Below are 13,250 nucleotides of genomic sequence, written 5' to 3'. Positions count from 1 at the left end.
CACGGTGCACACGATGATGTTTCTTTAAAAGATGGAGAATAAGGCCTTTTAAATCTACACCACAAATTGAAATGTATCCTTAGGTATGTTGGCTTGTTTTCAGTGGAGCAATAATTATTTCTTATATCTGAACTAATGATCATATCTCAAATACAAACTGCCCTGCGGAGCCACTTTTACTCACCAGGTAATAAAACAACCTTTGCATAATAACAGTGATTTAACAAATCAAGCTTGAAACTGATATCCCCACAAAGTCAAATTTTAGGGATGCACCGATATGGAAATTCTTGGCCGATACCGATACCGATATTTAAAATAACAATCTGGCCGATAGCCGATACCGATACCGATATTTGTTTATTTTCTTTTTGTTGTTATTCATTCACCCTTTTGTGCCAGAAAAATAATTAAATAATTATTTAAAAAGCACTATTTAAAAAATGTTCAGCCCTTCATCACTCTTATCTTTTAATGAGCACAAATTGAATCAGATTTATGAAACAATCTTTGATTTAACTAAACTTTATTTAACAGAGACATATTATGCCCATTTTACCGCAAGTTGAAATGGTTCCTTGGGATCTTAATGAAATGACTGTAACATATTTTGGTCAAAATACCACAAGGGTAATTTAAAACAGCACCTTTTTACCCTGTTTAAAACAGCCCTGTTAAAGTATCATTATAGAGAACGCTCTTCTCATTGATTTACGGTAGCAGTATTGCCCGTTTATTAGATGTGTTACGGCTTCTGTGTGTATAACGTATGTTGTCAAGTCCCTTGTTACCTGTGCATGAGACGGATGAATAGAGCCGGTGCACATGAGAATAAAGTACTTAAACCTTAAAAAGAATAAAGTACTTAAACCCAGCGGTTTTACCACAAATATGAACATCGGCCAATGATATCGGTGAAAGTCAAGTTTATTACCGATAAGCCGATATCAGTAAACGAGGCGAATATCGGCCGCTACCGATGTTCGGCCGATAAATCGGTGCATCACTATCAAATTTACCTGCTTTAATTGTCAGGACGGCACAGCTGGTCACCTTCCCCTCCTGATTCACGGCCGTCACACAGTATTCCCCCCCGTCACTTATTTTGGCTGACTTGATGAGCATGCTGTGTCGTTCCCCCTCCACTTTGACGGTGTAGTTTGCAACGCCACTGACACCGATGTTGTCTTTTGTCCAGGTCACTTCAACAAAGAACAGACGACAAATTAATGCACTTGCTTATTTTAGATTTCGTCTGTTAAATCACAACAAAAGCAGTAGTTTTACCTTCAGGAGTGGGGGTTCCACCTATGATGCATTTTAGCAGCACATCTGCCCCAGCTGACACCGCGGTGTCCTGCAGGGGGAACTCAAACACCGGGGCCTCCATTGGGTCTTCTCCGGCTGATACGTACGAATCATCGGAAGAATCTGCACAGTTTAGAAAAGACGAAGTAGCTGGTTGATTAAACATGAAGAACAGCCAGACTGGAGCCTCACACCACTACAGGAAGCTTAATGGGAGAAAAACAACACATCTAACCTAACTCCGGAGACAAGGGTCGAGGGCGACGGTTCTTTCCTCTGGTCTTCTGCTGGTGTCCCTCTTTGGCACCGGTGGTAATCTGCTGCAGCCCACTTGTCTTTACAGGAACGTCCACTTCCATCTTTTCGTCTTCAACAATAATCGTTGGGACTATAATCTTAGAGGTTGGTCTGGACAGCTCCACCTCCATCTTCTCCTCCGCCGGAGGTTTTGGAGGCGGTTGAGGAGGAAGATCTTGCACAATCATGGCTCTTCTTTGTACCAGTGGACTCTCAGGTCTGTTTTCGATTTTTCTCGACACTGCTTCTATTGGTGTCTTTCTCCCTGAAGTTTCATCCTTTTGTAGAGGAGACTCTTGGAAGTGGGGGGACTCCTGCATGCGAGATACCCTTTGTACAAGCGGACTCGGTGGCCTTCGTTCTACCTTGCGTAAAGTCATCTCGGCAACATTCCTGCTTGGGGACTCTGCCCTCTGTTGGTGGTAAAATGCTGGTGATGAGGATTTTTGAAAATGTTCTGTAACAGGACTGACTCTATTTAGTTCCCTCACCAATCGTTGTCCAGGTAAGTCTGATAACTGCATCGACTCTGGGGTTCCTGCAACCTCTCCGAATCTACTGACGGTTACGGTTGTTGTTCCGGTGTTCTCCGTCTTCGGAGGTTGTGATTTTTGCTGCTTTTGCTGCATCGTCTGCTGCTGCTGCACTGGTTGTGGATTTAAATCCTTTTCTCTCTGTTCCTTCTCCCACTGGACTCGTTCCCTCTCTTGCAGCTTCTGAAGGACCTGGGGAGGAATAGGTTCAATCTTCCTGAAAGGCTGCCGCTGCTTGCTCTTCAGGGTGAGCTGTTCAGTCGAAAACGATTTCTTCATGTGAGGTTTCCCAACGAGTTTCTTAATGCGCTGGAGCTCCTCTGTGAACTTGTTCTCAATGTCCTGAACCTTTTGGGAATAGCGAGGTTTGTCCTCCAGCGAAGCAGCTCTCTGTCTGAACATAGATCTCCGCTCGGCCGCATCCTCTTTCAGAGCCTCCCGAAGATCTTCCCTCGAACTTTCTCTGGAGATGCCCAACCGACTTCCCCCATCATCGGAATCAACAGACCCAGCAAGATTGAACCCCGCCCAGGATCTACCAGAGATGGATCCCTCTGGAATATCAAGGCTTCGCCTGCGCTCTTCTAAGCCACGGACCTTCTCAAAGACCTTGGAGCTTGCCCTAGTAAGCTTTGGGGACGGTCTGGGGTTCAACTCTTTGCGGGAGTACTCACTCAGTGGCGTCTGTGGACGAGAGTCCTGGGTGTTACTCTGAGACGCTGACTTCGGTTGCTTGACCTTTTCCTCAAACTCCCCAGGCACCGTGTCTTGGTAGTCAGTTGGCCCGACGATTTTGTTTCGCAAGCTGAGTGGTGTGGTTGAGCCAGTGCGACTTGGCATTGGAGAGGTGGAGGGGCGTTTGACGAGTCGTGGGGATGGGGGTGGGAGGAATTGTGGCGGAGATTCTCTTGAGAAATCCTCTGACTGGCCCCTGAAGTAGAGGATTTTAAAGAAAATTTGTCAGACGCAGTGGTTAACATATATTAGGATGAAGCACAATGAGGTCTGTCTGGTTATTTGCATGATTCTTTCTTGCCTGTATGAGTGATCTTCATGTCCACGTGTTCTATAATCGTCTTCTGACCATTTGTTCATCCCTGCATCTCATGTGAAGAGGAGATATGATGAAATAGTACAAGTAAGTATCAGGCATTAGCAGAGAGGGAAACAGGATAAATTCAAAGCTGCACTTATCAACATTTTAATACAAACAATGGATCAATAGATATAGATGATTCACTCACATAAATAATAGATAGATCCAGAAATAATAAATCCTAAATTGACGACAGGAGAACATGGACACATGGTATTTACCTGTGTGCACAGCCTGGTCCTCAACCTCCCCACTGTCTCCTTTGGTCTGAAATCGGTCTTCACATTCATCCTCTGTTGTTTCAGAATCTGAAGAAAAAAGAAAATAACTTCGATCAATGCCAATGAAATAAATATCATACCTGATAAATTATTGTTAGGTGTTTGTGGCAAATATTTAAAGAAAAAAATCCCGAAACCTAAAATGAAACAGTATATTCAGTATTTAAACAACTGCATTCCCCTTTTACATTCACCTTCGTCAAATAAATACAGATTTTCATTGAATTGCACATTTAACTGTCTCCACCTTATTATAACGGTCGTTCCAGTTGAAAAGTTGTCACCCTCAGGGTCTCATTAGCATGGCTAAGCTAAAGGTATTCAATATGCTGCGGCTGAACTGAGTCGTTGTCATTCATGATTCATCCGTATATCTGCAAGTGAATATTAAGGAGAGGAATATAAAATAAGCTAAATAAATGTGCTTTTAAGGAATTCGTTGTTTGTTATTTTTTTTTAAAGCTTCAGATTTGTTGCAGCTGAACCCTCAGAGATACGACTGTTTATCTCAGACTGAGAAAATCCGGCACATTCAGGCATCGGTGGAACTCAAAATAGAAAGAACTACTGAGTCACCGGCATCCCAGCAGCTTTCACAAGGTGTTTGCTACAACGTAGGTGGAAGAAGGAAAAGAAAGCAGAGTCTTGCAGTAAAGGAACACAATAGAATAGTTTGGAACTGGAGACGTGCTGAAGATTCTCATATGAATTCAGTGCAAAGGCAAAATTCAACAAACATTCGGGAGAAAATCTGTTTATTGGATTCTCATCGTCAAACATGATGTTGCTCTCCGGTGTAAAATCTACATTAATGTCACATTCATGCAATATTTACATTATATAACAAAATGTCAGGTTTCATAATGAAAAGCTATCAGATGTTTGATGTGCAATCTTTGCAGAAAGGCAAATAATCATCTAACAGAGAACTTACAAATGTAGAAGTTAATGAACACGTCTAATGAGTCTGTTTTAAACAATGTGAGAATAATCCAAACTTTTTTTTACAACTTTTGTCCCAAAGCTTTCCTAAGCATCAGCACACTTAGTCCACATTTCAATTACAGAACCAGAGTTGATGTGAATTACAGTAATCATTTCTCAAATCATAAAAGTTATGAAATGTCTCTCGGTTGTCTCTCTGCTCTTGTTGGTAGCTATGTCCCCGGTTGGTATCCAGGTGATCCCAGTAGCTACAGCAACTGGTTTGGTAAAAGCTCAAATATAAAGGTTACAATTGAGGCTGTGCTATACCTGTTGCATGAAAGTTAAATTATACTGGTTCCAAAGATGAGGATGTAAATAAAGGCAGCATTCGGAAATCTTTTTTTTAATTATTTAAGTCTAAGATATAAAGTGATGTCGAGAAAACAACTGAAAAGATGATATTACAACCAAGGAAATTATTTTCCAACACAAGTCATCTATTAATTGTGAGAAATTTGATTTACCATGATTTTTTTCATTAGAAAACCCTGAACTCCTCCTCCTACTTCTTTAAGACATTAAGATTCGACTATAACTTAATAAAAGATAGTAAAATAAAATAAACTTGTGAGACTGTAAACAGAGTCTGAGCCCGGATATCCGCCGTCTACACCGGACGCACAAAAAACATCGGCCGCTGCCGCCAGAGGCTAATTCATCATCCGCCTACTGACCGACTTGGAGATTGCATTGGTGATCGCACGGAGCATCGGTGAACACATTTCACTCTGTTGTCCAGGAAAGTATGTTTATAAAACCGCTCAGTCTGCACATGCTCACAGAACCAGCTTCCAAAGTGAGACAGACTTGATTTGAACACTACCTCAGTGTTGTCTCTCAATCCTCCTCTTGATCTGTTCAATTCTGTTAGATCGCACGAGGGTTACATAAAAATAATAATGTGAATAATTTAGCTAAATGCATTTGTTTTGTTCGTCCACAAGCAACATCAGTCCTGGTGTGTCAGTGTTTTAGTGCGACGCTGATCACGTTGTGCAAGTGTTTGAAGTTGGGTCAAAGCAGCGCGGCAGAGCCTGAAGCCTGCTGGTTTCTAACCAGAGCTCTGATGCTGGTGTTCAACAATAACACTGGTCTCATCTCGTGTCAGGTTGGTTGGATGCACAGGCAGCTTCATCTTCACCTGACACCTGAGTAGTACTGCTTATAAAGCAAACAGTCTAACAAATTAAATATTCAAGTCTTGTGCGGTCCACATCCAATGGAAATCAGAAAATGAAAGAGCTGTAATTCACAAAGATAAGTTGAAATCGTACTTGCCTGATTTCTCTCTTAAGCTGTGGATTTTGTTTTCATGGCCACTGTCGGTCTATCCTCGACAAATCTCTTTCTGTCTCGGCTCATATTCAGCAGCAGGGTATTCCCCAGGACACACCGGGGGTTCCGAGCCATTACTACACGCCTAGATCGGGGAGATTCTCCACAGAAGACACCATGCAAGCGTGCAGCATCGGACTCGCACGTACAAAAAAGACTCAACTTGTGTTACACTGTGAGATCTGCTCACACGCAGGTGACGGCTCCTCAATCAAATGCAATAAAAAAGAGAAAGCAGGCACTTTGCTCCGTTATGTAACAAGTTGCAGCTCGGCAGCACGTCTCAGGGAAGCCGTCTTCTGGAGAGCGAGCACGCACAGATCCTCCATCCGCAGGTGGAAATGCCTTTTGAATGCACATCATCCACTCGGAGGGAGCCCCCCCCATCACCTCCCACCCTCCATCCCTCGTCCACACAATAGCCGGCGACAGTGTAAGCATCCCCCCCCTGCTGTGTTTCCACCCCACAGGCGGCAGCGCACACTGATAGGCAGGAGGAGAGAAAACACACCAGTGGGAGTGATCCAGGCTTCTCCCCCCAGTGATCAGTTTTCTACAGCACTGGGTGATATTTTATTTCCCCCTCCCTTCCTCCCTTCCTCCCCCCCATGTGCCTGTGTCTTATTCTTTAGGTGGTGTAACGAGCCGATGCTGTGTTTGTCGGCAGAGCAGAAGGGGGGGGGGGGGGGGGGGGGGAGAATCACTGCAACCGCTACAGGGAGCTCCTCACTCCTCTGCAATGCTGGAGCTCTGCTCGCTCTCCGACAGTAAATACTGTACGACTGGCTGCTCGCACTGAACACAAACACACACACACACACACACACACACACACACACACACACACACAACCGCCCTGTTTCCAAGGGATGGCAAACATCTAATGGCTGCACACTCCCCGCTGCACTCACAACACATCAAGTGCAGCTGCCGTGTCAGTGTGCTCGACAAATTCTGTTGCTTCCGATGCTTGATTCATCTTGTTTGATGATTCTCCAGTGGGCCTCCTCTGTAAATGTTATCGCACGCTATATCTTTTCTGAAAGACGGGAGATTTCCCCGACCCTGAGGCAAAGAAAACGACATTTTACTGCCTCACACATTTCATTCCACCGCCGAGCGTTAATCAGCAGAGGGAAATAGATCCACTTAAAAATGTCATTTCAGCTAAAGATCCCACTGTGCCCACTGTGCCCACTGTGCCCACTGTGCCCACTTTGCCCGGGACAAAAATATTAGAGTGAGCGTGCTGAGAGTTTCCTGACACACAAGGAAATGTATGTTTTTCTAATTAAAGCAGGCACTTGAAGGTACTTTAATAAAAAAAAAATACTTCTGCTGTAAATCTACAGTAGTGTTTACTTTAAAAAGTGTGTTAGCCTGTGTTCCTACTGTAACTGAACAGATATTAGTTTGCTCAATTGCTGTGTCACAGACTTTAGTGATATTGCCATCACAGCTGGTGACACACAACCAATGCTGAGGCTGCAATTTTATTATTATTTTATGGTTACCTTCCCATTTAATCTAATATCAAAATGATTTACGGATACTGAAATGAAAAACACGACACCTTTACTGCAGTTTTTAAATTTTTATATTACCAATAGATGTACTGTGAGGTACTGTGACGATATAACAGACCCTTTGATATCCGTGGAGCTTTTGAGCCTCTATCAGTTCACTGGTTTCAGTTTTACCACCGGAGAAGTCCTTTACTCTGATGTGCCATAATATCCTCTGAGGACGGTAATGTGTCGGCACGCTGTTGTGTTGTCGACCCGCAAAGAAGAACTGTTGAGGTAAGACAACTGGGGTCATTCTGTTGCTGGGTGATACCTTTTTTGATTTCAGTTTATAACCAAGATGCTTTGGAATATTTAGATTTTCCAACTAAAGTTAATAATAAATTAGTTCGATATTATATAGGCACCACAGCACTGTTCCAGCCAGTCAGCAACAGAGGCCTCTGAAAGGTCATGAGCAGTATATGCTAAAGTTACGCTAATGCACTTTCTCGGAGCGATTTTAAATAAAACATGTGGGATCATCTCAAACAAGATGATGTCGTCATCATTCCTCTTCTATCGAGGGACGGCCGGATGACCTGAGAAAATGGCCGCAGATAACGTACAACTGTTTGAGAACGAAATAACTTGTAGCCTGTTAGCTACTGGAAATGCTAACAGCACTATCTGACAGGACAAAACCAGGAGACGACCCATGCTCATCATCGGTGAACGGTCTCATTGGTACATCTTTGCTACCGCTACTGGGAGCTGCCTCCTAAAGCCATTTGCCAGTAGAAATATAATGCTTGTCTATTAGAGGAGTTACGGTAGAGGTGCTTTGAGGCCCTAAACAGAAGAAGTCGCCTGAATGGTAACAGCTCAGTGTTCAGAACACAAATCAAAAGGTCCAACACAAATCAAAAGTCTTTCTTATGTCTCACACACGTGGTGGAATCATGACTCCACCAATGGGCTCCAACAGAACAAATTCTGCAGACTGTGATGTGGACGATCCATATTCTTTGTTTTTCTTGACTGTATATTACTGCTGTTTATAGAACACACAGAAATGTGTTATTGGTCTGGAGCTGAAGATTATCGACATTAAAATAAAACCACACAGCATTATGTCGGGATCTAGGGTTGCTGACTTGGCACATTGCACTTTCTGCAGTTCGCTCAGAGTTCAACTTCAAAGAAAAGGTAAGGACTTGATAAAGCAAAGTGCCTTTTCCAGGAAGTTTCATTCGGGAGTTAAATTAAGCAGAATGACTAAGTTTTAACGAATGGGAACAAAACAACTATCACTGCTCTTCAATGTGTTTCATCAGCTCTTTCTGCCTTTATACCATCTTCTGTAGATTATGAGCATGGAAACTAACTCTCTCCTACACAAAACACCAAAAGTCCTCCAACAGCTCTAATAAACTCATTAATTTCCCTTCTGCTGTTCCTCTGTTAAAACCACGAACTTGTTGTTGCACCTACTTAAGCAACATGGAGACGTGGGGGATTTCCACAGTGTGAGTGAAGCTCCACCTGTTCCCTCATAGGCCCAAGAGGAAGACCACACTCACTGAACTCACACTGGAAAGGCGCCACGGTCACGCTCAGAGGGCGACGGCTAAAGTTCTCAATAACAAGGTCTCTGTGGAAGTTTAAAAGGACAATATATCTTTCTAAATAAAATCCCCATCACTGAAGTATTGACATGTGATTAACCATGGAGAGAATCCTCACACTCGGCAGTTTCCCCCCGGCTCCATGCAGCTCTTTAACGTCTGTCAGGTCTTTGTGCTGAATTTATGGCCTTTTGATAATATGTCAATATTTGGTTCACAGCTTGTTGCTACTGCCCCCATGTGGCCAGGAATATTCTAACTATTTCTTTCATATTTTATGAATCTGCATTGATGAAGGTGTCATTTAGAATGGTGAACAGATGGAGGATTATGACCCGACTCTCACTGTCAGCTCTATAGAGCATTTTACTGTCCATCAGCTCATGGTTTTGGTTTCATTGCTGCAGTGAAAAGCACTTTTATATCCATCTTTCACTTTAGATGCCATTTGGAGGTTTTTATAACATTGAAATAGAAAAATAACACTTGAACAAACATAAGTGTAATATGGAAAAGAAAGTTAATCGACATGTACTTATATCATGTAGGAGATGGAGTTTATGGCCTATAGAATTTAGTTTTTTTTTAGATTAATTTATATAACTGTGTTATACTCTACTATACTTCACTATCCTATAATATATCATTTATTTTTTATTGTATTTGTGGTTATTTTCTCATACATTTAACTGTCGTTTGACTTGATGCTTGTTTGGTTGACAGGCTCTTAAACTTTGCAGTTAACAGTTGAACCTTGAAGAGGAAATAGAGACAAACTAAAGCACAGAGATAAAATCAGAGACGACAGATGAATTGTGAAACTACACCAGGTGACACACGTCTTTATGCTCCTGGGTATTAGGTGAATGTTGTGGATTACAAATTGGCCCATTCCCTGATTAGTAGAGGGGGAAAAAACAGTCATCCAGCGCCGGGCTAAAGTTAGCAGTGATGTCTTCTTGTGTAACAGGAGAGACGTTGGCCTGCTAACATCAGAAAAATCTAAGGCCTGGCACATTCCTCTGTATAAATAACTGTGGAGAGTTGGTGGACGAGGGGGGGCGGCGCAGAGAGACATTTTCAAAGAGAGATAGAGGGAGAGAGAGAGAGGGAGAGAGAGAAAGGGTTGCGGCGTTATCATTGAGTGATGGGACAGCTGTAGACTGCGCACATGGCACCGCGGCAGAGAGCTGAATCAAACTGAAGGTTAAAATGGAGAGTCAGAGGAAAGCTACTGCTCTGAGGTCTCGCTTTCAAACCTTTGAGTGAAGATCTGAGTCGTGCTGAAGAAAAGACTGTGACGGAGGTTCTGCCACAGTTTGAGAACGACATTACTCACATTATCAGCATCATTTTGATTTTAACACAAACACATCCAGGACCACAGGACGAGTTCGATCCTCAGTGAAAGTAACAGAACTCTATGAACTATTGTCTGATATGAAACCAAAGCTTTGTGGCGTCTGCAGTTATCTGTGTTGTTGCAGGTCCTGCTACTACAACAGTTTCTGAAGCACCTGAACTTCACACAGCATTATATTATTAAGGTGTTGACACAGGGATAGAACTGTGAGAACCCAAAGCCATGCAAGAATCCCTCACTAATCACTACATAGTCCACTACACAGTGAGTTCGCCATTGTATAGAGCTGTCTGAATGTTTAGTGAAAGGAAGAAAAATGGCGGAGAGGAGAGAGAACAGCACGTCTCAGCCCTAAGTCTTCTCTCTCTTGTGATTCTACAGCTTCTTATCAACAAAGAATACCTGAATTATCATGAGGATAAACACAGACAAGTTTTATATTTCATAAAACGATAAAATGTGTAATAAGAGCCCAGCAGCACATCGCAGCACAAAATGCAGCAAATATGTTTGTTTCTACATTTAAACATAGTTATTCAACAAGCTTTTTACCTAAAAGTATTAATACTAAATGTAAAATAAACATTCAAAATGTATTATGGGACTTTCCACCTTGTTTCTTATAATCCTGCGACAATTATGTAATAACCGGTGCAAAGAAAATGAGCCAAGCAGTGTCTGATCATTTTCTTTTGCCCATGAGCTTCTCTCTAACCAGAAGTCGGGGGAAGATGTTTGGACACAGCCCTAGTCTATGTTTTATCTGAACTTTGTCCAAGTGTCCCACACACACACACAGGGAAGCAGATATTCTTGCTGCCCACACTAACACGAGAAAAGAATCTGCATCATCACGTCGTCCAGTCCACGGGCATCGCCTCTCTATTTTATTTCTCGTTTATTTTTGTCCCACGCTCGCACAAACCATCCGGACCGCGGCCTCAAACCAGTTGGCATTGTTATGTCCCCGCCAACTTCTATTTGACGCAGCATCAGACAAGGCTTTGGCTTGCCAGAGCTTCACTTTGGTTGAAGCGATAGACCTGTGGTGGGTGCTGATGAGTCTTGACATCTCTGTGCATGCAAATGCCTGCCACGTCCACTCAGCAGGAAAACGCAGTTCCAAATTGAAGTGTGAGTAAGTTCCCACTCTACACACTCGCACTGAGCACTGCAGAACAATAACAAACTGCCAAGTCAGATATATATATATACGTGAAGGGTGTATTTGTGTAATGTCATCCTTCAGATTGCCTGAGGTGAACTGGTTTCAGATCAGACACTGGAGACGACCAGGTTCTGTAGATCGGACCGTGGCCTTGATTTGAGTCTGTTGAGTGCTGTTTAAACCATGATTCATTTCTTGTGACCCTGCATGCCTGGTGGGAATCTAACTTCCTCGACAACTGCTACTCTCCAACAGCTAATACAACATAACACAACATAAGACAACATAACACACATTTAGATTTTAACAGACTTTCTCATCACACACTGCAAGAATGGCATCCTGTTGTGAACAAGAACAATATCTATGAGAAAAGTCGAAGATACATTCTGTTTTGTGAACAAGAATCTTTGAGCTAAATGTTCTAGTGTGTATTCTAGGCCCTGTATAACTCAGCTGCTTTATTTTATGTCAACTAGAAGCCCCATCACATGAATAAAAAGTACATAAATACGTTTTATGTAATTTGGGTATTCAAGTTATGACTAGCTGCCACATTTTTCTAATGTATATGAAAAGTGTTTTAACATTCAAATAGCATCTATTGCAGATTCAATAGCTCATATCCTAACTGAGATATTGTATAGAATAGAAAAGAATAGAATAGAACATTTAATTGTCCCCCAAAGTGGATAAGGATCATAAGTTTGTAGAAAATCAGACAGGGTAATTGGAACCTTTGTTATCGCGGCGGTGAAAGGACAAATTTGTCGGTCACATTTGAGGGAGCCTTCGAAACAGGACATGCTAGTTGCTCCACTCTGACGTAGACAGTTTTAAGCTGCAGCCTCTGAAGGATGGGGCCCCTGAGTTAATACAGCTATAGTGTGTGAGTATAATGTTAAACGTCTTTAAGTTGATCCTTGTACTTTTTGATCTAGACACCAAAAGGAAAGCTGCAGAATCAATCTAGAAAGAAACTGTATCCTCTCTAATAGAGAACTAGTCCAAATGCTAATAAACCTAAAGGTAAGAAGTGATGTTACCTTCTCCCAGATCCAACACAGCAAGTACAGCGCTGCTCCGAATCTCTCCCAGGTGATTGTTGGCGATGCAGGTGTAGAGGCCGGCATCGCTTGGTTTGCAATCCCTAATCCAGAGGCCTCCGTACTCCTGGTTCTCCATGTTGAGGAGGTCTTCGTTGTGGTACCAGTACAGGGAGGGCTGGGGGTCGCCCGCCACTGTCACCTTTAGACGGATGTCACAGCCCGTCCCCACGGCTGCGTTCCTCATTTTGCGCACAAAAGCAGGTGGAGTCGGGACGGGGTGGCCAGGGCCCCGGGGCTCTGCCACCACTTTCTCCGGGCTGGCTTTGGAGCGTTTTGGGGGGACGATGGGGCTCCGGGGCACCACCGCCTCATCTGCCCCCGTTTTCAGGGTCATTTGCACCTCTGCTTTCCTCATGGTTGAACTGGTTCAGCAGACCAATGGATTCTGTAACTGTCCTTTGCTCGATCGTATGAATATAACACTGACTGGGCCCTCTTGTAATATTCCAAACCCAAAGGTCAGTCAGGGCCTCGGTGGCTATGAGCGAATGCTCTTCACATATACATTACAGTAAGCATAGTTCTCACATTTATAAATATATAAGATTAGCAACATTTCTTTCACTAGATAAAAACCTAAACCGAACCTTCAAAAGCATATCTTCTCAAACTGCTGATCTCTGACCTCGGCTGCTGTCGA

At 42.9% G+C, this 13,250-nt stretch overlaps 1 protein-coding gene across 1 annotated transcript in view; it reads right to left on the bottom strand.

Annotated features, from left to right (window-relative positions):
- Nucleotides 1–12,965, bottom strand: part of spegb (striated muscle enriched protein kinase b) — a 32,504-nt gene extending 19,539 nt beyond the window's left edge. Inside the window, exons 1-6 of the mRNA XM_053439744.1 lie at nt 12,548–12,965; nt 3,456–3,542; nt 3,175–3,241; nt 1,544–3,069; nt 1,288–1,431; nt 1,020–1,202 (exon numbers count right to left, since the gene is read on the bottom strand). Of these exons, the coding sequence (XP_053295719.1) occupies nt 1,020–1,202; nt 1,288–1,431; nt 1,544–3,069; nt 3,175–3,241; nt 3,456–3,542; nt 12,548–12,965 (2,425 nt within the window). The remainder of the gene's footprint in view (nt 1–1,019; nt 1,203–1,287; nt 1,432–1,543; nt 3,070–3,174; nt 3,242–3,455; nt 3,543–12,547) is intronic.
- Nucleotides 12,966–13,250: the final 285 nt, after the last annotated feature.

The sequence above is a fragment of the Pleuronectes platessa genome, chromosome 14 (genome assembly GCF_947347685.1).
Source record: "Pleuronectes platessa chromosome 14, fPlePla1.1, whole genome shotgun sequence".
Taxonomy (NCBI): Eukaryota; Metazoa; Chordata; class Actinopteri; order Pleuronectiformes; family Pleuronectidae; genus Pleuronectes; species Pleuronectes platessa.
This window is presented reverse-complemented; position numbering and strand designations above follow the sequence as displayed.